At 40.8% G+C, this 26366-nt stretch overlaps 2 protein-coding genes across 7 annotated transcripts in view; one reads left to right on the forward strand and one right to left on the reverse strand.

Moving 5' to 3' along the window:
- The window catches only part of pdzd7b (PDZ domain containing 7b), a 49037-nt gene extending 30251 nt beyond the window's left edge, over window positions 1-18786 (forward strand). For 2 of the 5 annotated variants that reach the window (XM_077194738.1, XM_077194735.1), the window contains 3 exons: window positions 245-345; window positions 426-592; window positions 17972-18786. In XM_077194738.1, the coding sequence (XP_077050853.1) occupies window positions 245-345; window positions 426-578 (254 nt within the window). In that variant the 3' untranslated portion in view covers window positions 579-592; window positions 17972-18786. Of the gene's footprint in view, window positions 1-244; window positions 346-425; window positions 593-12017; window positions 12126-17971 lie in introns of those variants that run through there. The other 3 variants (XM_077194739.1, XM_077194736.1, XM_077194737.1) reach the window with 2 other exon arrangements.
- On the reverse strand, window positions 1206-26366 carry lzts2b (leucine zipper, putative tumor suppressor 2b). Of its 2 annotated transcripts, XM_077194740.1 has the most exons (6): window positions 26262-26366; window positions 12001-12399; window positions 10465-10995; window positions 8206-8475; window positions 2593-5766; window positions 1206-2251 (listed from the first exon to the last, which is right to left on the reverse strand). In XM_077194740.1, exons 2-5 carry the CDS (start codon window positions 12370-12372, stop codon window positions 5170-5172), a joined length of 1770 nt encoding a protein of 589 aa, XP_077050855.1. In that variant the 5' UTR covers window positions 12373-12399; window positions 26262-26366; the 3' UTR covers window positions 1206-2251; window positions 2593-5169. The 2 variants fall into 2 exon arrangements, with proteins under 2 accessions (XP_077050855.1, XP_077050856.1); XM_077194741.1 differs by lacking the exon at window positions 1206-2251 and having other exon boundaries at window positions 5020-5766; window positions 12001-12329; window positions 26262-26356.

The raw sequence follows: 26366 nt of genomic DNA on the forward strand, positions 1-26366 counted from the left end.
TGAGCTGAACTTATTTGTGTTACTAGTGCAAAATAGATTTATTAAAGGAAATGGGGGTGAAATAGTCAAATTCCAATAAAAATACACACCTGTGCCAAAATGCATGCAGTTGGCATTAACACAGGCAAAGTTATTATATATATATATATATATATATATATATATATATATATATATATATATATATATTATCTGGAGTCTGTAAATGTTTTGGTTTGTCTATGTGTGTGTGTGTTGTGATCAGGGATCAGTATATCCGGAGGATCCGAGTCCCGGGTGCAGCCGATGGTGAAGATCGAGAGGATTTTCCCAGGAGGAGCTGCATCTACCAGTGATGCTCTGCGGGTAACAGATGAATCCCTGATGTTAGCATGTGTGATTTAGCTAATGCTAAATAGCTCACGGGCCTGTTCTGTGTGTCTCAGGCCGGTTTTGAGCTGGTGTCGGTGGACGGTGTGTCCCTGCAGGCCGTGACCCATCAGGACGCTGTGGAAATCATACGCCAGGCCTTCAGTAACAAGAACATCGACCCAATGGAGCTCGTGGTCAAAGTTCCCAGAGATCCCAGAGTCTCGTGACACGATGCCTTACCGTATGTATTTCACCACACTCGACCATAGACTGTAAAAAAATATGTGCGTAGTGTCCGTGACGTCACCCGTAGTGTTTCTAAACGGCTAGTAGGGACATCAGCGGCAATCCACCTGTCACTCAAGTGGCCACGCCCTTAATTATTCAGAACTTTAAGGCTTAATATAATTTAAACGGATGAGTTATAAAAAAAAATCACCCGCCTCACAGTCGTCATGAAGGGCAAACTTAGTGATATCGACCAAAACCACTTTTTGTACCAGACTGTAAACATGTTGTTTTCTGCTGTAAAGTTGGGGATTTTAACATGGGGGTTTATGGGATTGATTCTCTACTGCAGCCGGCCTCTAGTGGCCAGTGGATGAACTGCAGTTTCAGTCACTTATCTGGGAAGCAATATTTGGACATCATCTGAGTCTGTCTGCATGATCACAGGAGTCGAACCAGACAAACCGCTCACAAAAACATATTCAGAAATCACAACCATCCAACATCATGTACAGACATGTTAGTAAATTCGAATAAATCCTGGTTTAATTGCTCGGGTGACACTTGATTTCTTGCAAAGATCAGTATTTTCAAGAACATAGATATCGAATAAAAGACCAGTAAAGTTGATTCATTGCAGGAGTTTAATTACAAACAGCTCATAGGAACATTAAATATACAGCACAAAAAATATACAATGTATTGCCTTCATACAAATACCGTTAATTAAAAAAAATTACAATACCACCACAATCACCCACAAGAAACAGAGCGGTTAAACGCACGCCAGCAATGCTTTGGTCTATTCACAGTGGCTACGCATCTATATATGTGCACAATGAGGTTATTCAACATTATGTGACCGTATGTGAATCTAAAGTGTGCAGTAATGCTTTTATTTTGGTACAAATATAACAGTCAGTTGCTTTTATGGATAAAGAGATCATATTCCTCACTCTAGTATTGAATATCGCCACGATCACCTCATGTCAGAATTACAATATGAGATTCTATTGGCTGCTCGTGACTGAAATTATTCATCAATGTTTTTAACACCAATACGAATGCATGTGCAGCTGTGTTGTTGATAACAGCAAAATACTTCATAATTACATTCAACTTGAAGAACGAAAGCCATTTTGGTTTTAACATGTCACAAAAGACGAGTGAGGGCAGCTTGAGCTTTCAAACTTTATAATTATGATTTCAACAAACGCATGAGCAGCTTTTACTAATCGGATACTCGATAACAGTAATTCTGGCATGATGTGATCAGTGTAATTGTGCTTCAGGAATCAAGACACTGAGCAGAAGTCTACTTTCTTATGTTAATGATGGGGAAAAGCCACGAGTAGTGAATTTTGGTGACCTTTTCTTCAACGGAGGATGTGATTGGATAACTGGACTAACCAGCGGACCAATCGCATCGCAGCATCTCAAACGAGGGCCAAAGTCTGACCTCTCAGAAACGATTGTGTTCCCAAACATCAGTAGTTTATTATTGTGCTTCATCTGAACGCTCTAAGTATATTTATTATGGAGGCTTTCCCAGTTGCAAGCTAATTTTATATTTTATTACTGATACTTTGCACCATCTTCGCCAAAAGGTGAAGATTTGGTTTTCTTGATGGAAATGGGGCTTTATTTGCAAATGTTATGCAGTACTTTAGGGCTGTGAAATGATTAATCGCATCCAAAATAAAATTTGTGTTTACATAATATATGCGTGTACTATGTATAATATTTTGGTATAATATAAATACACACACATCATGTTAAATTTAAGTTATTTATATATCAAATATTTATATTTATATATATATAATATAAACTATATATAAATGTATACATACAAATATTTCTTAAATATATTCATGCATGTTTGTGTATTTATATTATACACAGTTCACACACATATATATTTTATGTAAACCAGTATTTATTTTGGATGCGATTAATCGTTTCACAGCCCTACAATATTTGCGCACAACGGCTAATTACACAAAAGTGCACTTCTGTGAGTTTACAAACATGTTCCACATGTGCCCAAAAATATTTGACACAGAGTCCATTAAATGTATTTGTACCTATTATTAGGCCACATAAATAATGTAACAAACTTAAGAACAGATTTTGCATTTTATGCAGAGCACATTTCTGAAATGAGTGCGGCAGTAGACGATTATTAAGGACAATAAATCGATTCCAATATTTTCCGAATGCATCGCCATTCTCTCTCGAATCGATTCTGAGCTTAGTTTTTAACAGCGGATGGCGCTCTAGGACAGTGACGGGTAGGTTTAGGGATCAGTGTTTGGTGTAGGCAATCAGTACATGACCAATGAAAACTTTAGAATCGGCTGCAGGGCGGGATTTCCACTGAAGTGGTTTGGGGAAAAAAATCACGCGTTCTAGGCTAGTTTTTAACAGCAGAAGGTGCTCTAGGCTAGTTTTTAACAGAAGATTGGCGCTCTAGGCTAGTTTTTAAAAGCAGATGGCGCTCTAGGCTAGTTTTTAACAGCAGATGGCGCTCTAGGCTAGTTTTTAACAGCAGATGGCGCTCTAGGCTAGTTTTTAAAAGCAGATGGCGCTCTAGGCTAGTTTATAACAGCAGATGGCGCTCCAGGCTAGTTTTTAACAGCAGATGCGCTCTAAGCTAGTTTTTAACAGCAGTTGGCGCTCCAGGCTAGTTTTTAACAGCAGATGGCGCTCTAGGCTAGTTTTTAACAGCAGTTAGCGCTCCAGGCTACTTTTTAACAGCAGACGGCGCTCTAGGCTAGTTTTTAACAGCAGACGGCGCTCTAGGCAAGTTTTTAACAGCAGTTAGCGCTCCAGGCTAGTTTTTAACTGCAGATGGCACTCCAGGCTAGTTTTTAACAGCAGACGGCGCTCTAGGCTAGTTTTTAACAGCAGATGGCGCTCTAGGCTAGTTTATAACAGCAGATGGCGCCTCAGGCTAGTTTATAACAGCAGACGGCGCTCCAGGCTAGTTTATAGCAGCAGATGGCGCTCCAGGCTAGTTTTTAACAGCAGACGGCGCTCTAGGCTAGTTTTTAACAGCAGATGGCGCTCTAGGCTACTTTATAACAGCAGATGGCGCTCTAGGCTAGTTTTTAAAAGCAGATGGCGCTCTAGGCTAGTTTTTAACAGCAGATGCGTTCTAGGCTAGTTTTTAACAGCAGTTGACGCTCCAGGCTAGTTTTTAACAGCAGTTAGCGCTCCAGGCTAGTTTTTAACAACAGATGCGCTCTAGGCTAGTTTTTAACAGCAGATGACGCTCTAGGCTAGTTTTAACAGCAGATGGCGCTCTAGGCTAGTTTATAACAGCAGATGGCGCTCTAGGCTAGTTTATAACAGCAGATGGCGCTCTAGGCTAGTTTATAACAGCAGATGGCGCCTCAGGCTAGTTTATAACAGCAGACGGCGCTCCAGGCTGGTTTATAACAGCAGATGGCGCTCTAGGCTAGTTTATAACAGCAGATGGCGCTCTAGGCTAGTTTATAACAGCAGATGGCGCTCTAGGCTAGTTTATAACAGCAGATGGCGCTCCAGGCTAGTTTATAACAGCAGACGGCGCTCCAGGCTAGTTTATAACAGCAGATGGCGCTCTAGGCTAGTTTATAACAGCAGATGGCGCTCCAGGCTAGTTTATAACAGCAGATGGCGCTCTAGGCTAGTTTATAACAGCAGATGGCGCTCCAGGCTAGTTTATAACAGCAGATGGCGCTCTAGGCTAGTTTATAACAGCAGATGGCGCTCTAGGCTAGTTTATAACAGCAGATGGCGCTCCAGGCTAGTTTATAACAGCAGACGGCGCTCCAGGCTAGTTTATAACAGCAGATGGCGCTCCAGGCTAGTTTATAACAGCAGATGGCGCTCTAGGCTAGTTTTTAACTGCTCAAATGCTAACAGCCGAGTCTGAGAATGTACTTGCACCTCAGAATGCTTTTTTGACGCAAGATTAATGTAAACACCCATGTAATTCACTTCAACCTTTCCGAACTTTATGAAGAACTTTCGAACTTAAGGTTCCGGTGGTGTGTGTAAGGCATTAGAAGACCATCCGCTGTTAAAAAATAAGTTCAGAATCAATTCGAGAGTAAATCGCGATGCATTCGGAAAATCTCAGAATCATTTCGATTCACAATGCATCGATTTATAATCCCAGCCCTACACTGCAAAAATTATTTTCTTACTTAGTATTTTTGTCTTGTTTCCAGTCCAAATATCTCTATAAAAGATATTTGAAAGGAAATAAATCAAAATTAAGTGAGTTTTTGCTTAACTAAAAATTATCTGCCAATGGGGTAAGAAAAATAATCTTAATTCAAATTAAATTTTTTTTTTTACCCCTTTGGCAGATAATTTAGCTTATTTAAAGCAAAAACTCTTTTTGATTTATAACCCCAGAAAACCAGACATAATATCTTATGGCATCTAGTAAATGCATCTTGATTTAAGAATTTTTAGATATTTGGACTGAAAACAAGACAAAAATATTAAGTAAGAAATGCATTTTTTTGCAGTGTAACGATGACTTAGCTTTAGCATGACAGATTCCCGTAACGCCTTCCTCAAACAAAGATGCTTTCAGATCTCGGTCGCAGCGATGTCGTCGAACGTGACTTCGTTTCCACTGCTCTCGTCGTCCTGTTCTCTCGACTCGAGCTCGAGTTTCAGTTCACGAAGCGATCGCTCCAGATCACGGTTTCTTTTGTACATCTGCACGTAGTTCTGCTGCAACTGCTTCTGGTATCGAATCACTTTACCCTTCTCCTCTTCCCAGCTCTTCCTCTCGCTCTCGAACGCAACCGCCTGATCCGACGAGTGCTGGGATGCGTACGCGAGCTCGGCCTTGAGTCGGTCGACCTGATGCTTGGAGGCTTTCAGGTCCTCGTTTTTTTCGTGAGACGTCGACTCCTCCAGACGGCTCATTTTCTCTCTGAGAAGCTCGTTCTCGCTCTTGCGGCGCTGCAGCTCGTTCTCGCAGACCTCGAGCTCTAGGGTTCGTGTGTGTGAGGTTGTGTGTGCCTCCTGAAGCTGACTCTGGCACGTCTTCAGCTCCACACACACGTCTCTCAGTTGCCCGCGCACCGACACCAGTTCACCGACTCGCTGAGCCAGATCCGCCTGAAGGTCTTTAAGCTGCTGCTTCAGCATCGAAATCTCACCAGACTTCTGGCACACCTAAGGGATAAAGCCAAAAATGACTTAAAGGATTAGTTCACCTCAATGCCATCCAAGATATCCATGTCTTTCTTTCCTCAGTGGAAGAGAAATTAAGTTTTTTGAGGAAAACATTTCTGGATTTTTCTTCAAATAATGGACTTCAATGGCAACCAACGTTTTGAAGTCCAAATCAATGCAATTTTTAAAGGTCTTTGAAGTGCTTTAATGGCTGTGCACGATCGCAGCTGAGGAGGAGGGGCTTATCTAGCGAAACGATGGGTCATTTTCAAAAAAAAAAATATATATCTGTATACTTTTTAACTACAATTGTACGGATTGAGCTGATCTGCAACGGGCCGGGAACTATGTCATCACGTTGAAAGGTCACGCTCAATGTCGTGGGCACCGGCGGAAGTACCGCCCCACTGTTTACAAAGCGACCAATACAATTTGAACTATCCTCCTTCGCACGGTCGAGTTGGGCGGTACTTCCGCCGTTGCCCGCGACATCAACATGACCTTTCAACGTGATGACGTAGTTCCCGGCGCGTTGCAGATCACGATATCTACTAAAGCAGAAAAATACCATAATCTGTTTGCATATATTGAGGAAAGATGCTCGTTTCTATGAAAAACACTTCTACAGCCGGGTATTTTACCTTGAAATGTGCGTTTCCAGGCTGTTTTTGTTTTGGTATGTGATGCTACACGTAGACAATTTGTCTATTTTCATTGTCCATTGCGCTCGTTTCTGTCGTGTGTCTCAAACTGGCGACAGTGTGAGCGTCGAGTCTGTGGAGGCGGGAAACAGTGATCTCGGATATTTTGAATAGGACTACAGTTCCTATTTCCTCCACCAGTTGTCATTCTTACAGACTGCACCTTTAACTATAATTTCAAGAGGCTATAAAGCATTAGTTCACTTCAGAATTAAAATTTCCTGTTAATTTTATTTCCCCCACAAAAAATTAAAAGGTAAAACAACGATGTCTGATGTTGTTGGTTTACCTTTATTTTTTGATAAAACACTAGGTCGGTTCTTACGCCTACGTCACACTTGACCTTTCAACTTGATTACGTAATGTGTGTTGCATCACAGCTAGTGCAAGATGAGTATTTGTGGTTTAAAAGTATATAAATGTTTATTTAGTTATAAATGTCCGCTGGTTTGTCTAGATCAGACTCTTATTCCTCGGCTGGATCGTGCCGAGACTTTGAAGCTGCACTGAAACTCACTTTTAAAGGTTTAGTTCGCCCATTTAAGACCAGAAGTTGTATGGAATCCTTACCAGCACTATAGTGCATACACACTGACCCACTCTGTAGTCACCTCCCTGGTCAGAGTTTTGGCCGCTGGAAGTTTTTCAAGAAAGTACTCCCGGTTAGTTTCCGGGGCCTCAAAACTGTGCGTTTTTACGTAAAGAAAGTAAAAAAACGTTTTACGCAACGTTATTTGCGTTTCAAAGCTTGATTAATTTAACACACAAAAAACACGCCGGTCAGAATTCATACCTCAGTTTTAATCGCCACTATTTTCTTTCCATTTCTATCAATCCGCGCTGCTGTCAATGTCTACATAACGTGAGTGGAGGTGGGGCTCATTTGCATATTCATAGAACCGGGCATACTAAATGAGGCAAGGGTGTCGAGTTACATTGAAAAAATTTAAGCCATGAAGACATTTTTTTTCAATTAAAAAACATTTAAATCTAATTTTGGTGATAAAAGATGAGTTTTAAGGGATACAATAATTGACCATGAAATTAAAATAGACCGTTCCTATCTTAAAAACACATTGATACATGACTGTAAAGTTTTTTTGTTTATGCAATCCTAATTTTTTTAACTAGGAAGCACATGTTATCCTTTGGGAAGAATGTAAGCTACAAGCTCTGTAATAAATATAATTAATAAAGTTAAGAACCAGCTGAGAAATGCAAAACAAAAACTTGCTTTTTTCCTAAGCATAGTCTCACAATCTCAGTTAGTCCCTAGCCACTACTTCTACTTCTTGATTTCTAGACGGCAAGATTGATTTTCATTAAAGTCCCCCTGCAGTCAATAATTGTATCCCTTAAAACTCATCTTTGATCACCAAAATTATATTGAAACATATTTTCTTCAATGCCTTAAAATATCTTGTCTGTAACTCGACACCCTTGCCTCATTTAGTATGCGTGGGTCTATAAATATGCAAATTAGCCCCGCCTCCACTCACTCACTCACTCACTCACTCAGAGATCCACTCGTTGATGATCACACGTTGATCTGATTGGTTACAAGGTAGTTTGTGACGTCAGAAACACCAGCGATTTCAAAGCGTGTTTTTGAGACTGTCTTTGGTTCACTGGAAATGCATGCAAAGCAAAATCTTGCTTTATTCCTAAGCATAGCCTCACAATCTCAGTTAGTCCTAGCCATTACTTCTTGTAACGCTGTAATCGGACTCCTCCTCACCTCCCACTTGCTCTCTTCGAGTCTGGGTCCGAGGTGTGTGTGCTCCCGCTCGTAGGAGTCGCACCGCTCCTCGAGTCTCTGCCGCTCCTGCAGGATCTGCGTCATGTCCTCGCTCTGCTTCTTCTTCTCCTGCTGGAGCTGAAACACCTGGAGCTGCAGGAGCTGAAGTTCACGCTGAGCTTTCTGGGACGCTTTCTGCATCTTAGCGGCACACGTCTGTCTGAACTCCTCCATCTCCAGCTCCGTGCGCTTCTGCCTCTCCTCGTACACCTAAGACAACACACACACACACACACAAGCATATAATCTGTTAGAAACTACCCAGCAAGAGCCGTCATTTCACTGTCTAGGTTAACTATAGTCCACCTATGAGTCAAATCATATTCATTTATACAGCGCTTTTAACAATATAGATGTTTTAAAGCAGCTTTACAGTGATAATAGGAGATTACAGTAACAGAGATTGTTTAGGCTTTACAGCGGCTCTAGAATAAAGTTATTGTCCAGATAAAGTTAGTTTTTGATTGATTCACTTCCATTGTAAAGATCATTAGTTATTAGGGGTGGGAATTGGCAAACATGTGATGATTCGATAGTATTGCGATATTTGGGCCATTATTGCAATTCTTAACATATTCCGATTCAAGTCCCCCATATTACTCAAAGGCCATTACAAAAAATGAGGAAAATAAGACTCACTTCAAATGTCACATTTAATTCTGTAAACATGATCTTCTACACATTAACTGAAGTGCAAAAACTTGAAAGCTTGTTCTTGAACATTCAGGACACAGGACCTTATCACAGGACAGGACGTAATTATTCTCTGAATAGGAGACCTCTCACATGAATGATGAGCTCCCAGTACATAAACTTAAAATTATTTAAATACAATAGAGTAACATAAACCTGTAACTCATAAAACCGAAATGTATCCACACGGAGCGTCGTGTGCAACCGGTTGTAATAGTGAAGCCATTTTCATTTGAATTTGCTGTTGAATGCAGGACAACAAAGCAACGCAACAAGCGCCACCTTGTGGATGTAATACGCGACTGTAAATTATCAGAGTAAACTCTGAGAAAACCAATGGAGAAAACCCCAAAGTAAAACAGATAATTTTATAATTAAATATTGCAAAACTGTATCGATATAACTGCGCGCGCAAAATATCGCGATACTGAACAGAATCGATTTTTCCCCCCACCACTATTACGTTCTACGGTGCAAGTTTTTAATTTTTTTACAATGTTATCATCTCTGTGTAAACTTCAAAAACGTGAATCTGTGAAAACGATGACGGCGTGCACATGCATGTCTATATGTGCATTTGAATACAAGTAACACACTTCTAGCCATAATAACCTTGAATTTGGTTACATGTCGTTTTTGCCGAAATAACTTGCGAGGTGTGTGATATTCCATCATGTAAGCAAAGTCAACAGTGATTACAAGGTGTTTGGTTTCATTTCTTTATCTAATTGACGACGAGTGTATTCCTGGGCTCTGGTTTTTGACGTCTATTAAATTTTCACTGACGGCCCAAATTTTGCCTTGTTTTAGCCTCGACATCTGGGCTGTGTTTGACGCTATTAGACGTCTTTTAAAAGCAAAATTGCTTGCTAGTCTTCAGTTTGAGTTTGGATCAGGGTATGAAACAAATGCGGGTAAATATCAACTGTGGCGGATAACGCTGTCAAATCTCTAGCCAATTTGGTGTTACTTATGATGTTTACTCACTTTGCTGGGAAAGTTTGTGTAAGACAGATCTGCACAGATTTAGCACAAACACTGAACTCGAATCATCATGATTTGTGACCCCGGATCACAAAACCAGTCACAATCACACGGGTATATTTGTGGCAATAGCCAACGATAAATTGTATGGGTCAAATTTACAGTATAGATTTTTCTTTTATGCCAAAAATCATTAGGATATTAAGATCATGTTCCATGACGATATTTTGTAAATTTCCTACCGTATATATATAAAACATTGAGTGGATGACGAACACAAATGCACAACTTTAAAGGAGATTTTCTCAATGTTGCGATTTTTTTTGCACCCTCAGATTCCAGATTTTCAATAGTTGTATCTCGTCCAAATATTATCCTATCCTAACAAACCATAGATCAATGGAAAGCTTATTTATTCAGCTTTTTCTTTTTTAAATGGCCCATGTTTTGTGGTCTAGGGTCTCATATAAACAACATTAAAGCTTTAGATGGTCCTAAAAGAGATGAAACCGTCACACACACCTGACAGATGGCGGATTCGTTCTCATCCAGGTTTTCCCGGAGTTGCTGTAGTTCCTGATCTCTCTCTCTCAGCTTGTCCTCCAGATCCCTCATGATGTTCTCGTAGACCTCGACGGGTGGAGGCGAAGGTCTTCCCGATCCCACATCCGACAGCATCATCTGTCCTCGGCCTCCCAGAGACCCCGAGCTCTTGCTGGACGAGGAGCGCCCGCTGTCGGAGTTCGAGTGTGCGTGAGGTTTGCTCGGCTCGCTCTGGTTATACGCCGGGAGATTCGCTAACGAGGCGCGAGCCGTTTCCGTCATGCTGAACGATTGGCTGAACAGGCCGTTGCGAGCGCCGCTGTACGAACTGCGTCGCTCCGTCGTTCTGTCGGGCGTAATGTCCTCGTCTTCCGGAGAAAACCTGCTGAGGTTTCCTTGGCTTCCCGAGAGACCGGCGCCGGGCCGCGGAGACAAGAACTGCACGGCGTTCCGGCTCCTGGGAATGACGGGTTTGAAGGCAGTGGGTCTGATTATGGCCTGCTGAGCATTCTGGGAGAAAACAGAGTCAGAGATGATGAGAAACGGAAGCATTAGCTGGTAAACACTGATAAGTATACAGAAATAAGTTTGAGTGATGGATACTGGATGATTCTCAGTTTTTGCCAAGTATCATGTGCTTAGATCAACTTTACTAGCAGCCAATCAGATCTTTGATATAACAAAAGGTCATAGTGAAGGTTTGGCTCTGGGCTTAAACACCGAACTTGACCCTCATGGTTTGAATTTAAGGATACACCAGTATTTAAAATCTGGCCAGTACCATTAAGCTGATAACTATTTTCATTTGATAAATTGCTGACCTTTGCCGTCATCGAGCGCTCACTTAATGAATTATAAATAAAATATTGATAAATTAAATGTAATAAAATTTCTAATATTGGATATGATGCAGATTAAATGTTTTTTTAAAAAAAACACTTTTTTTATTTTTTTTAAACACTGACTTTACCTTTGCAGTCAAGCATAATAAAATATTGAATTGAATAAAATAAAATATTGATAAATTAATATTAATAAAATGTTTATTTATTTATTTAACTAACTACCTTTGTGGTAATCAAGTGCTCACTTAATAAATATAAAAAGAAATTAAATTGAATTAAATAAAATTAAATTTATAAATGAATTGTAATAAAATTGTATTGGCTGATTGATGCAGATTAAATTTTTTTAATTAACGTTTATTTATTTAACTAACTACTTTTGTAGTCAACAAGCGCTCACTTAATAAATATGAGAAATTCAATTCAATTCAATAAAATATTGAGATATTAAATGTAATAAAATTCTAATATTGGTTGATATGATTTATGATTTTTGGGCTTTATTATGCTAGCTATAGGAGAGTATAGAGGGGGACCAGGATATTTGTATTAATCCCTAATCCTGTACTCTGTAATTCTGATATTTTAATGAAAAATTTCACAAAAAACAGTATGAATCATTCAAAATAAGACCAGAAACGTGCAAAAATTCTTTCAATGAATTACTCACCCTTTCTAACTGTCCAGACACAGGAACCAGTTTCGGCGGCCCATCCACACCAGCCATTCCCACATCCAAATGATTATCATTCCAGTCCCGTATCAAGTCCTCATGGGAATACGATCGAGTGCCGAAGGCTTTGGCTCTGCCGACGAAGCCTCTCCTCTTGCTGGATGGGGTCCGGCTTCCAGCCTGGGAAGCGTCGGATAACAGGCGTCCCGATCCCGGCGTTCCCTTGCGGAAGTTGGTACTGACCTCGATATTGTCTCGGTCGGGATAAGTGATGTGATTGGGCTTCATGGTGCTGATGGCTCCCATCGCTCCCATTAGGCCTGGTCCTGTGTGGTCAATGGACACGGGAAGAGACTGGATCAGCGCCATGGCTGACGACCCGGGAGCTCAGAAAACCTGCAGTCAAACCAAAAATCATTCACACACCAGATATCATTTATAGGACACTATAGTTCATTTATGCAAGTGAGGAGAGCAAAATAAAGTAAACTGTGACATATTATACCCGAAACATTTGTCATATACAGTGACTACCAGTAAAACTTTGCGACTAAAATGATTGGGACACTTTGATCTGATCATGTTTTGCTGAAGTGTTTTTTCTTTAATAACTAATGCAGCTTTTTACACCACAGACTGAACAACATGAAGCATTGCTTGGTGATTGGTTGAGCTAAACTGGTATTATCTAATTGTGTAGTTATATTTAACAGCTGACAGATATTCAACATAATTCATGTGTGAGAGTCTAACAGAAGGACGGACAAAACCAGTCAAATATCAACTGATCTAATAACTCTGAGTTCTGCTAATTTTCTATATAGCGAATAAACTGATAATGTGAGAAATGTTAAAGGTGTGTGAATAAACTTTGGTTTGTCTGTAGATGAGACACACGTTATTGGACACATTAATAAACCATAATAGACCATCATTAAAACCAGTGCAGTCCTGGGAGTGTTCATGCTAATCATTAGCACTAACTCACTTAGCTCATATGGGATTAATCTTCATTAGATTAACGAATCCAAGTTTCGACAGTTTCAAACAATAAGAGCACTAAATCTGATTAAATCTCTCCTCACCGTTCATAACATCTGCGTTTCCGTTTGCTTCATCAAAACTATCAAGGAGAAATGGTGTGTTTTACTTCTGTGTTTCAGAACGGCTCAATGAATGATTTTTCAAACTGGTTAAACAAGTTTTTTGATTATGATTCCTTTGATGGAGCAGAAATTACACATTTAACCTTTAACCAACAGCCTTAGCTGACTATAGGCGGAGCAAGTTGTTATTTTAAAGGTCAAAATCCAGCTTTTAATGTTGTTTATGTGTCTATGTGGAGTTTTTAATATGCTTTAAGACAAACCATGTGTAAATTCATAAGTCGACAGCATTGCTGAGTATTTTCTGCTTAAAACTGCAGTGAACCAAAGACAGTCTCAAAAACACGCTTTGAAATCGCTGGTGTTTCTGACGTCACAAACTACCTTGTAACCAATCAGATCAACGTGTGATCGTCAACGAGTGGATCTCTGAGTGAGTGAGTGAGTGGAGGCGGGGCTCATTTGCATATCATAGAACCGCGCATACTAATAGAGGCAAGGGTGTCGAGTTACAGTCAAGATATTTTAAGGCATCGAGGAAAATATGTTTCAATATAATTTTGTTGATCAAAGATGAGTTTTAAGGGATACAATTATTGAGTGCAGGGGGACTTTAAGAAAATCTCATAAAGACAAACAATTTTTATTATAATGTAAATGATTGTGAATCATTCGTCATAAAAATAGAAACATGAGGAAATCTAAGTCTAGAATTACTGCGTTCTCCTACATTTACATGCTTCCACGTGAACCTCAAGCATTAAAAAACAAAAACCTGTTTGTTCTTTCAAAACGAGGAACAAAGTCATTTTCCAGACGCTTCACCGTCTCTGTTCCTCTGTGGTGGAATCAGATTTAAACCTCCATATGATTATCAGAAACAGCTCAACTACCACAACCATAAACAAACACTAGCTATAATCTAGTCTTGCCATTGTGCTCTGTGAATAATTCCTCATTTGTAAGTACTTTGAATAAATGTAAATATAATGAAGCACTGACTGCAAAATCCCTCAGCTGAAGTGGTTCATGTTTCACGAGATCAGTGTTTGAGTCGTCATGTATCATACGCTTTACGCAGGATCACAGATACACATCTCGTCCTTAAATACACGTCTCCGTCTCACAGAAATACACGGATTACAAGTAATGGTGTCGTGTTTGCTGCCTCCTACTTCCCTCTGACAAATCTGACATTTTCTCCTGGACAGCAATGAGATTAAATGGAGAACAATGAGATTTTGCCTGAAGTCACATGTACTTGCGTTTTCATTTCTCCACACTGAAGTTCATCACACTACAGCAAGTTGTGAATGTTGTTGACACTCCAGTAATCTCTCGTTTCAGAAGAGATCTCAACAACTGCTCAGATTCAAGAGAGGAACCTTTTTCATCATTGATCTGAGATGCTCCAAATTCATTTTATAGCTCGAAACTCTCCGATTCACACAGAACTGGGTTTTTTCTAGATGCAGGTCAGTTGATAGAAAAAAAACAAGGTCTTGAGACAAAAATTGAGCGTATTTTAACTTGAGCGTCACATCCTTATAACGCTGCGTCACGTGTGAGAAGCTGCGATGGTCAAACGCGTCCATCTAGCGCATGTTTACACTGAAAAACACAGAATCTGATTTACTTCTCTTGAGGAATATTAGGAGAAACATCTCAAGAAAAGCTGATTCTTTATTTAGTCTCTAAACAATGAGTCTCTTTAGTGAGAGAATGATTGGTCTAAGATTGAACTAGTGCCTGTCAAGCAGACACCGTTTCAGCACATACACACACACACACACACACACACGGTTCTTCTTTATAATCACATACCTGATGTTAAATCCTGCATGTCGCCTGATTCTGTGACGCTGATGTGTGTGTCCGTCAGTCCGCTTCGCTTTCTCTAGCTGAAGTGCTTCAGTCTCAGAGTGTGTGTGTGTGTGTGTCCGCTGCACGTGTGTAATGTAGCTCTGTCTCCACTCGTTCTCAAACCCCTCTAAGCACTCGCACTCTTCCGTCTCTCTCCTTCTCCGTCCTTCAGTGTCTTATTATTTTCTTCGGTACATCATGTACTCGTGTGTGTGTGTGTGTGTGTGTGTGGGCAGTGTTGATGGAAGTTACCTTGAAAAGTAATGCATTACAATATTGCATTACTCCCTTAAAAAGTAACTAGTTACTAGTTACTTTTTAAGAAAAGTAATGTGTTGTTACTTTTTCTCACCTGGGCTTGTTTGTTTTTTTATAACAAAAAGTTATATTTTTTGGCAAATGTAAAACCCTTTCAGGCAAAAATTGAAAATAATAAGGCTGAAGGAAATGCAAATTCACATGTAGAAAGTTTAACACTTCACCAATGAAAACAAAAAATCTAAAGTCATTTTTGCTTATGGTTTAACTGAATTATCGAAGATCAGCAGCAATTACATTGGTCAATAAAGTGAGATGTATAAAAATATTTGTTTTATTTAACATATTTAATTATTGGAGGTTTGTGTATTATTCTGATTTTGCATTTCACTGATTTCATTCATTTTGAGGAATACTGAATCGTATTTTTGTGAGAGAGATTAGTAACGCATGCTAACGTGTGCTCACACACACACACACACACACACACACACACACACACAACGTCTCTGCATTTACTCACAATTTTTCTCAACATGAGGACAGGAGAGCTGTCAGTCAATAAAAGTGAAAAGAAAGTAACTTGCGTTACTTATTTGAAAAAGTAACTCTGATATTTTGCTGGAAATTTAATAGTAATGCGTTACTTTAATAGTTACTTGAAAAAAGTAATCTGATTACATAACTCAAGTTACTTGTAATGAGTTACACAACACTGGTTATGGGAATATTCCACGATTAAGCAATACTGACAACGCTAGTTCGTACACAACGATTTAACACAACAACGTGACTCTTTTAGACACAAGTGCTCATCCAGGGGTCCGGCTCCACTAGGGGCCTCAAAAATAAAAACATAAAACAAGACAAAACCTTAAGCTTTAAAATAAGCTTTAAAGGAAATCAAGATGTTAATATATTACTTATTTGAATAAATTTTTTTGTCTCTTTGGAGAAGCAGGATTCTCGTGGTTTCTAGACCTGGAAATGAATCAAATCCTAAAATAATAGGCATTTTTATAATGTATATATATTTTTCTAGATATGTCATGATCTAAAACATTTTATCGGGTAGAAATTGTAAGTAAAAAAAAATGTAAAGTGTGAAAATGTTTTAAAAGACACTTAATGTTCAGTAATATTGTTGGTTTGACTGCACTGACACTATCAGGGGCTGTTTACACCACTCCGGTTTCAACTAAACACTTTTTAAGCGTTTTGGCTGTTCATTTACACAAAAAACGCGTTTTGGGTGCATGAACGTCATTCGTGCGTATTACGTACCCTCAGATGAGAACTAAATAAACTGAATTGAGCTGAATAATTAACTATTGTCTCTGTTAAGCTGTTTTCTTGTTTCGCAGTATTAATTTTGCAACATTAACTGTTATTTTCCTGTGAAGCTGCTTTGAAACGATCTGTGATGTAGCTGACTAATGATGCCACTAAATACATGCAAGTGCAACAAGGTTTCATTAGCACTAATACTACAAACGCGTGTTTCTGAACACGTCCAGATGTGTTACCAGTATTTGATGCTGAGATGGATGTTAATAGCAGGTGTAAACGCTTCATATGCTTCAGTTTATACAAGAGCTCATTTTGCATTCACACGCAGTCTACAACATGAATACAAGAATACAGTGTATGTAAACACACATCAGGTGATCCCAAAACCAGCCAATTAAGACCAGTTAGCTGATTAGATAAGTAATATTCATTCAAACCAGTATGAGCAACACTAATAGTAATCCTCCGAGAACGACAGTGACACATGAAGCCGTAAATACAAACACACATTAAATTCATCATCACACTTGCAGAGGAAAGTTCTGAATGAGTGTGATGTGCTGGTGTATATATAGCCGTGTGTAAGTAGGCTACAGCGTGCCGAGTGTCTCTCTCAGGTCCTGTAAATGGGTCACACTGGACACGGTTAAACTGGTTCTACAGGCGACCAGAACAGAACGACATGAGACAAGAAAATATATTCACGATCAACCCCGAAACACACACACACACACCTTTAGTCAACATTTATCCGCCCACGTCTTGTGTTGAAGACAGCAAGAAATAATATAACGAATATAGTGCATGTATTTATTCAAACGCTCCTCAGAGTTCATTCCTCTAACTATCGAGTTTATGGTCACTGAAATGCTTTCCTGAGGTTAAACGAGACGTGAAATATGCACATTAAACGCTGTTATTGACATATTTCCGTGGTTGAAGCGCTGATTGTTTTCAGTAAGTCGTTCTGTATCTTTTAAAACATGTCCATTCATGTTTATGTGGTGCTGTAACTAGTAAAGAGGAAGAGATGATCGAAAGATGATTTTCTGTTGTGAAATTTTGATGCATCACTAGAGAAAAGAATGCATTGTTTTGATTGCATGAAGGGGAAAATTGCATGAACTTTTCATATATATATATATATAAAGGATATTTAGATATATAGGATATATAGTATTATTTTTGTTCAATCATTTGTTAACAAGCATGTATTTTTTACTTCAATGAGCTCATTGTTTCTGCCTTAAGCTTAAATACTTTTAAGCTTAAGTACATTTTTAGCTAATCATGCTTTGATACGTATTGTAAAAAGTGCTATAAATATAAATGTGAAATTGAATTGAATTAACTAAAATCAGTGTATTTAAATGCAATGCAAGTTGATTTGGATAAAAGCATTAACGTAATGCATTTCTAAGGAAAATGTTAATGTGATTTGTGTTTTATAGGCTTGAATATTGCCCGAATCCTGAACCGGTGAACCTGACATTGTTTTTGCAGGCCTCGATCTCCATCACGGCCCAGTTTGAGCCCGTGTTTCTGTGCCGGGACACGAGATCCGGACAGCTCCCGGTGCCGGCCGTGCCAAGCTCTCACTGGGAACACTGGCAACAACAGACCTACTTTAGATGACCAAAAAAACACAGAAACCACTGACGGTTAACCCACGAGAGACCAGGAGAGAATCATCTGAGAACTGAGAAGACTTAAAGTCCCCATGAAATCAAAAATGACAATGCTAGTTTTTTTATGTAATATTGCAGTGTTTATTCTTTCTTTTTTTCTTTTCTTTATTTCTAAAGCACTTTCAACGCAACTCAATGTTAACACAAAGTGCTGTACAATATAAATGAACACAACATAATACAGACATTATACCAGCTTTGATTAAGGTGTTTTTTAAGCTTCAAACTTGGTAGAGATGAAGCATTTTTAACCCAAATTGGTCAATTATTCCAGACGGAGCAAGATTACAGGATCTCAAGGACCTGTTTGGTTATTCTGAATTATTTATCATTACACGTCAATGTTTTTTTAATAATCTTGAATCAGAATAACACTTTGAAGATGTGGGCGGGGCAACCTGTCACTCACATGAGATCAGCCAATAGCATAAAAGTCTCATTTACTCCCTATTATGTTTCGATTAAGCTGGGAAAAAAAGTCATGCATCTCTTTGTCGTCCATTAAAAATACAACAACTCTTCAAATTGTCTGCCAAGCTCTAAAAAAAATAATAAAAAAAAGCACCATTGAAAAAAAAGTGCCATCGCACTATCATAACAATAATGCATGTCAATTTTCAGTGAGTTTGTTGCACAAAAAGCATTGCATGACTTCAGAAGATTTAAAATATAGTGCAATGATACACTTTTATTGTGCTTTTTCGTCGTCTCTGCTTTAATATGAAAAGATCATATTTCCTGAATCATTCCTCTAAAGTTCGACTCATAATAAGTTATACAGATTTGAATAGAAATGAAGGTGAGTAATGAGAAACGTCTCTTCACGCCTGTATATGGCACATAACTCACAGCCAGGACTTTACATAAACAGTTGGACTTTATATTAATTAAATAATCTCCAAGCATCTCAATCATAACCGAGACCTTTACCTCACACAAGGCTTCCTCTGCTCTAATGACGGCTCTATAAATAGCGAGTGTATTAATAGCGTTTACAGAGAACTATGGGTTATGGGAAGCCACGCCTGATTTATGTTCAGTTCAAATATAATCTAATTATATTAATAGACTACAGAACAAACTCGATGAAAGAGGAGAATCTAACAAAGCCGATGAAACATGACTGATAACCCAAGCCTATTTTAGGAGCATTATCGTCTTTTGTTTACGCATTACTGTAATTTTAATTGAGATGTGGGGGTGAACTGAAAATGCCACTGGAGCTGCTGGACCATAAATTTTAATGGTCATTTTCTCTCATTTTTCTTTTTTCTCACACACACACACACACACACACACTCAGATTCTTTCCTGAGAAACCTTGAGACGCTCCCAGAGGACCAATAACAAGAACATCAACAAGTGGCTGCACAGGAAATGAGGTCATCAAACTGTGTGTGTGTGTGTGTGTGTGTGTGTGTGTGTGTGTGTGTGTGTGTGTGTGTGTGTGTGTGTGTGTGTGTGTACAGACTGGAGGAACAGCGGATGTGGGTTTGACCATCATGAGCTTCAGCCACAGAATAACTTATAATAACTCAGAGTTTCACTGTCAGCAACTGTAAACGACTACAAACCAGAAACACTGGAACATGGAGCTCAATCATGAAAATGAAGCCTGTGGTCCTGATTGGCTGAGCAGCGTCTCTTAGCTCCGCCCTCAAACACTAGTGAGACTGGAAGAGTTTGGCTCGTGTTGTTCATGTCGAGAAGACGCTGTTTTCTGAGATTGATACGGTAAAACTCACGCCATCATTACTGTTCGTATCACTGTGAGATTCAGATATGATAATGAGTGTTTGCTTTCTGGCCAATCAGAGCAGAGCATCTCTCAGAGAGGCGGAGCTTAGAGAGACTGAATCTTTATAGAAGCATTTCAGACACTGAGAGAAAAGCTGACGCTGCAGTGGAGATTATGAGGAAATTAAAGTGTTTCTGACTCTACATAAATGTAAACCTGTGCTAGGAGAAAACTAAACAATTATGAACCGTTAAAATAGCACAATGGTGCACTTTAACTAAAATCCCGAAGCCGAAACAAGCATCACCATCAATACGGCTCATGATGATGAGTAACTGTACTAGAATTTCCTGAGCACTAAGGACATGTCTCAGGTTCAGGGATGTTGATCTGTTAAACGAAGACTTTAAGCGTTTACACACAAACAAGAGCGACCGGTAGAGCCAGGATTCCTCAGAGATTTCACAAAGACTCTTTCAATCTCCGTTAAGAGCCTGAACTCCCTCAGACATCGAGTAATTCAAATAATAACTACTTAAATTACACTGAAATAAATAAATGATGTTAACATGTTGACATATAAATGTTTGTATTACCGATGGCTCAGTGTTTGGGATGGACAACAGTATTTACTGGCTGTGAGTTTCACACTGCAATCCTTCCCTAAACGAATCTGCAAATTCATCATCAGTCAAATCTTCAGCGGCTTTACATGACCAGGCTCTCGTTTAGAAACCTGTGTGTAGGATCCGCACTAAAAGTGTGTCTGCGCCCGAAAGACAAAAAAATGTTGTACGGCAAAAAATGTTCAGAACCTGCGCAGAATCCCCTTTATAATCCCAGTCAGAGGAAGATTGTGCACACGCGTCTCCTCCCGAAATATACATATATGAGCTCGTTTTACTGTGCAGATCCTCATCTGCATATCATTTGCATATGCATATTCCATATTCATCCACGTGATCCATGTTTAAAACCGTACAAGACATTAGGAAAATATGTGACCCTGGATCACAGAACCAGTCACGAGTCGCACGGGTATATCTGTGGCAATAGCCAACAATACCATCGTATGGGTCAAAATTATCATTTTTTCTTTTATGCCAAAAATCATTAGGATATTAAGCAAACATCATGTTCCATGAAGATATTTTGTAAATTTCCTACCGGAAATATATAAACCGTTTATTTTTGTGAGTGACTGCAGCATAATCACAAACATAAATGCACAACTTTAAAGGAGATTTTCTCACTTTTAGCAACCAACCAGTCGTGATCAGGGTCATTTGACTGCTTTAATTGGGATAACAGGCCCCAAAACATCAATCATACAAAGGAACATAATCATATCAACAGATGCATATTAAATGAGCTAGAGAGGAAGGAACACAAACCACAAAAACTGCCAAAAATAAATGGTCCTGACACTTGCCAAGGCAGACTGACAGCCGCTGACGGGTCACGTAACATGCCAGAATCAGTGACGGGTCAAGTGACATGCCAGAATCAGACGCTGACGGGTCACGTGACATGCCAGAATCAGCCGCTGACGGGTCACGTGACATGCAAGAATCAGCTGCTGATGGGTCACGTGACATACCAGAATCAGCCGCTGATGGGTCACGTGACATGCAAGAATCAGCCGCTGATGGGTCACGTGACATGCCAGAATCAGTGACGGGTCAAGTGACATGCCAGAATCAGTGACGGGTCAAGTGACATGCCAGAATCAGACGCTGACGGGTCACGTAACATGCCAGAATCAGCCGCTGATGGGTCACGTGACATACCAGAATCAGCCGCTGACGGGTCACGTGACATGCAAGAATCAGCAGCTGATGGGTCACGTGACATGCCAGAATCAGTGACGGGTCACGTAACATGCCAGAATCAGTGACGGGTCAAGTGACATGCCAGAATCAGCCGCTGATGGGTCACGTGACATGCCAGAATCAGCCGCTGATGGGTCACGTGACATACCAGAATCAGCCGCTGACGGGTCACGTGACATGCAAGAATCAGCTGCTGATGGGTCACGTGACATGCCAGAATCAGCCGCTGATGGGTCACGTGACCAACCAGATTCAGCCGCTGACGGGTCACGTGACATGCCAGAATCAGCCGCTGATGGGTCACGTGACATGCCAGAATCAGTGACGGGTCACGTAACATGCCAGAATCAGTGACGGGTCAAGTGACATGCCAGAATCAGCCGCTGATGGGTCACGTGACATGCCAGAATCAGCCGCTGATGGGTCACGTGACATACCAGAATCAGCCGCTGACGGGTCACGTGACATGCAAGAATCAGCTGCTGATGGGTCACGTGACATGCCAGAATCAGCCGCTGATGGGTCACGTGACCAACCAGATTCAGCCGCTGACGGGTCACGTGACATGCCAGAATCAGCCGCTGATGGGTCACGTGACATGCCAGAATCAGCCGCTGATGGGTCACGTGACTTGCCAGAATCAGCCGCTGATGGGTCACGTGACATGCCAGAATCAGCCGCTGACGGGTCACGTGACATGCCAGAATCAGTGACGGGTCAAGTGACATGCCAGAATCAGCCGCTGATGGGTCACTTGACATGCCAGAATCAGCCGCTGATGGGTCACGTGACCAACCAGATTCAGCCGCTGACGGGTCACGTGACATGCCAGAATCAGCCGCTGATGGGTCACGTGACATGCCAGAATCAGCCGCTGATGGGTCACGTGACATGCCAGAATCAGCCGCTGATGGGTCACGTGACCAACCAGATTCAGCCGCTGACGGGTCACGTGACATGCCAGAATCAGCCGCTGATGGGTCACGTGACATGCCAGAATCAGCCGCTGACGGGTCACGTGACATGCCAGAATCAGTGACGGGTCAAGTGACATGCCAGAATCAGCCGCTGATGGGTCACGTGACATGCCAGAATCAGCCGCTGATGGGTCACGTGACATGCCAGAATCAGCTGCTGATGGGTCACGTGACATGCCAGAATCAGCCGCTGACGGGTCACGTGACATGCCAGAATCAGTGACGGGTCAAGTGACATGCCAGAATCAGCCGCTGATGGGTCACGTGACATGCCAGAATCAGCCGCTGATGGGTCACGTGACATGCCAGAATCAGCCGCTGGCGGGTCACGTGACATGCCAGATTCAGCCGCTGACGGGTCACGTGACATGCCAGAATCAGCTGCTGATGGGTCACGTGACATGCCAGAATCAGCCGCTGATGGGTCACGTGACATGCCAGAATCAGCCGCTGACGGGTCACGTGACATGCCAGAATCAGCCGCTGACGGGTCACGTGACATGCCAGAATCAGCCGCTGACGGGTCACGTGACATGCCAGAATCAGTCAGTGACGGGTCACGTGACATACCAGAATCAGTGACGGGTCACGTGACATGCCAGAATCAGTCAGTGACGGGTCACGTGACATACCAGAATCAGTGATGGGTCACGTGACATACCAGAATCAGCCGCTGACGGGTCACGTGACATGCCAGAATCAGCCGCTGATGGGTCACGTGACATGCCAGAATCAGCCGCTGATGGGTCACGTGACATGCCAGAATCAGCCGCTGATGGGTCACGTGACATGCCAGAATCAGCCGCTGATGGGTCACGTGACATGCCAGAATCAGCCACTGACGGGTCACGTGACATGCCAGAATCAGCCGCTGATGGGTCACGTGACATACCAGAATCAGACGCTGATGGGTCACGTGACATGCCAGAATCAGCCGCTGATGGGTCACGTGACATGCCAGAATCAGCCGCTGATGGGTCACGTGACATGCCAGAATCAGCCACTGACGGGTCACGTGACATGCCAGAATCAGCCGCTGATGGGTCACGTGACATACCAGAATCAGACGCTGATGGGTCACGTGACATGCCAGAATCAGCCGCTGATGGGTCACGTGACATGCCAGAATCAGCCGCTGATGGGTCACGTGACATGCCAGAATCAGCCGCTGATGGGTCACGTGACATACCAGAATCAGACGCTGATGGGTCACGTGACATGCCAGAATCAGCCGCTGACGGGTCACGTGACATGCCAGAATCAGCCGCTGACGGGTCACATGACATGCCAGAATCAGCCACTGACGGGTCACATGACATGCCAGAATTGCTGACGGGAATCGAGTTCTGCTGTTATCATGCGCTCATCAAACATTAAAACACAGCATGTGTTCAACAGCATACACTACTAATATTTCTATTTATTACAATATATAAAACTTCTCAGTAATGATTTGATGTAATTTAAGTGCTTAACTCCATTAATGAGAATGGCATATTTAATCTAAATGTGTATATCAGATGTAAAACAGAGTTTAAATCTTTCTTTTATGTATTTAAACTGTTATTGTGAACTTCACTGTATTTATGATGATGACTCATAATGAATATGAAAGTGTTTTTCCTTCATCAGTCGCTCAGATCATCATCGGTGTCGTTGATGATCAGAGTAACTCACAGGCGCACACACACATTCTCCCGGCGAGTGTGTGTTTATAAATCACAGCTCGTGTGTGTGAAGTGGCGTACGGCTCGTTCAGGGCCGGTTCTGTGCGACGCTGCCGTTATACATGAGGACACAGTTGTTCAGAACGGATTGTAAAACTGAGTCAGTTCAGCTCTAAAACACGATCCAAACTCTCTTCGTTTTACTCGGTCTTAATGAGAAACAGAAGCTCACACACCCAGATCGCCCGGATTAGGAGAGAGAGCGATTATGGCAGAGCTGATATATCAGATTTAGAGTAATTACCACAGAGACCGTCATCCACTAACGTCTGTTGCTGACGACACGAGTCCATGAATGTGAAGCGTTTGCAATCAAACTTTGTCTAATCAAACAGACTTCGTTAAGAATGATTGTCCCCGCTGAAACACAGATCTGAGGTCAGTGGAGGATCGGTCATGCAGGAAAAGTTTGACTCAAACTTATTGTTTTGGTTGACATCTTTGACAAAAACAAAACAAAACACAAGTTTGTGAGTGTGTGCATCTGTGTGTGAGTGTGGTGTAGAGAACACGTTCTGACGTTCAAACAAATCCGGTTAAGTTTTCTGATTTGTATTTTTCTTTATTTTTTGTATAAATTATTTATTGTTCTGACAGCTTAGGTCACTTTAAACAAAAATATACATATTCTTGTGCACTTTATTTTTAAAAAGCCTATATATTTGGCAGATGTAAAGCATAAATGTGTATGGTTTTTGTTTTAGTCCATTTTTTTGCAGTTAGTTTTGTTTTTGAATAAAGGGTTGGAAATTAATGTTGTTTTTCCGATTCATCGATTAATCGAAAAATAATCGACAGATTAATCGATTATTAAAATAACCGTTAGTTGCAGCCCTATAAATATGTATATTTTTCTTGACTTTAGAAGGCCCCTGTATGATTATGGATTCAAAATCTCAGGCTCCGATCACTGCCATTATAACGCTGGGAAGAGCAGGATATTTTAATATAACTCTGATTGTGTTTGGCTGAAAGAAGTCATAAACACACGGATGGCTTGAGGGTTAATAATGAGATATTTTTCATTTTTGGGACTAAACTATCCCTTTAAGTCATTTCCCCTATGGAGGAAAGTTAATGGGATTTTCCTGGATTTCATGCATTACAACTCACTGATACTTTCTGAATGCATTTGAATGGACAAAGACACTCTTTAGGATTACATAGTGTAGTTGCAACCTATACCAGCCAGACCTTGACCATCTGAAGTCCATGAACCAAAACTGACCGTGTGTGTGTGTGTGTGTGTGTGTGTGTGTGTGTGTGTGTGTGTGTGTGTGTGTGTGTGTGTGTGTGTGTGTGTGTGTGTGTGTGTGTGTGTGTGTGTGTGTGTGTGTTCCCCTGTTCTATCTATAGTATCGATTGACCAAAAAAACATCAGAGGTTGATCGAAACTTCATCTGACAGCTGATGTCAACAGTGACTAGTTAAATGCTAAACTAATGAAGAGGGAAGTTTATTGTAAACAGAACTGATATGTAAAGACCTCTATGATAATCACTGAACTGATAAACAATAATGCGACTAATAACAGCGAATGACTAGAAATACAAATGAATGGCATTTTTTAAGTTATTTCCTCGCCAAATAACCTTTCTGTGTCGTAAACTTAAGAAACATTCACGCTTTCAAAACAACCTGAGGAGGAAAAACCTGCTTCAATGTCAATACGAGACGCTCGGGCAGTTTATAACTGATCACATCTGTATAAACATGATAATAAAGTATATCATTCTGTAAGTCGTCCGATTGTTGAACAGAATAATCGCCTGTACTCACCATACTGTATCTCACACAGAGTTTGTTACTGTCCAGGTTTAATATCGTTCACTTTCTGTGCTTGCTCAGCTGTGGCTGAAGTTCCCGATGCGCGTCCCCGAGCGC

This window comes from Siphateles boraxobius, unplaced genomic scaffold, assembly GCF_051911475.1.
Source record: "Siphateles boraxobius isolate OS27281-9 unplaced genomic scaffold, OSU_SipBor_1 320, whole genome shotgun sequence".
NCBI lineage: Eukaryota > Metazoa > Chordata > Actinopteri > Cypriniformes > Leuciscidae > Siphateles > Siphateles boraxobius.

Bases quoted from the DNA above. Each gene is read 5' to 3' on its own strand.
- lzts2b (XM_077194740.1), bottom strand. From the start codon at position 12,372: ATGGCGCTGATCCAGTCTCTTCCCGTGTCCATTGACCACACAGGACCA. The intron at 10,996-12,000 runs GTGAGTAATTCA...GTTTTCTCCCAG, and splicing joins TGTCTGGACAGTTAGAAAGG to AATGCTCAGCAGGCCATAAT. The intron at 8,476-10,464 runs GTGTGTGTGACG...GTGTTGTCTTAG, and splicing joins ACGAATCCGCCATCTGTCAG to GTGTACGAGGAGAGGCAGAA.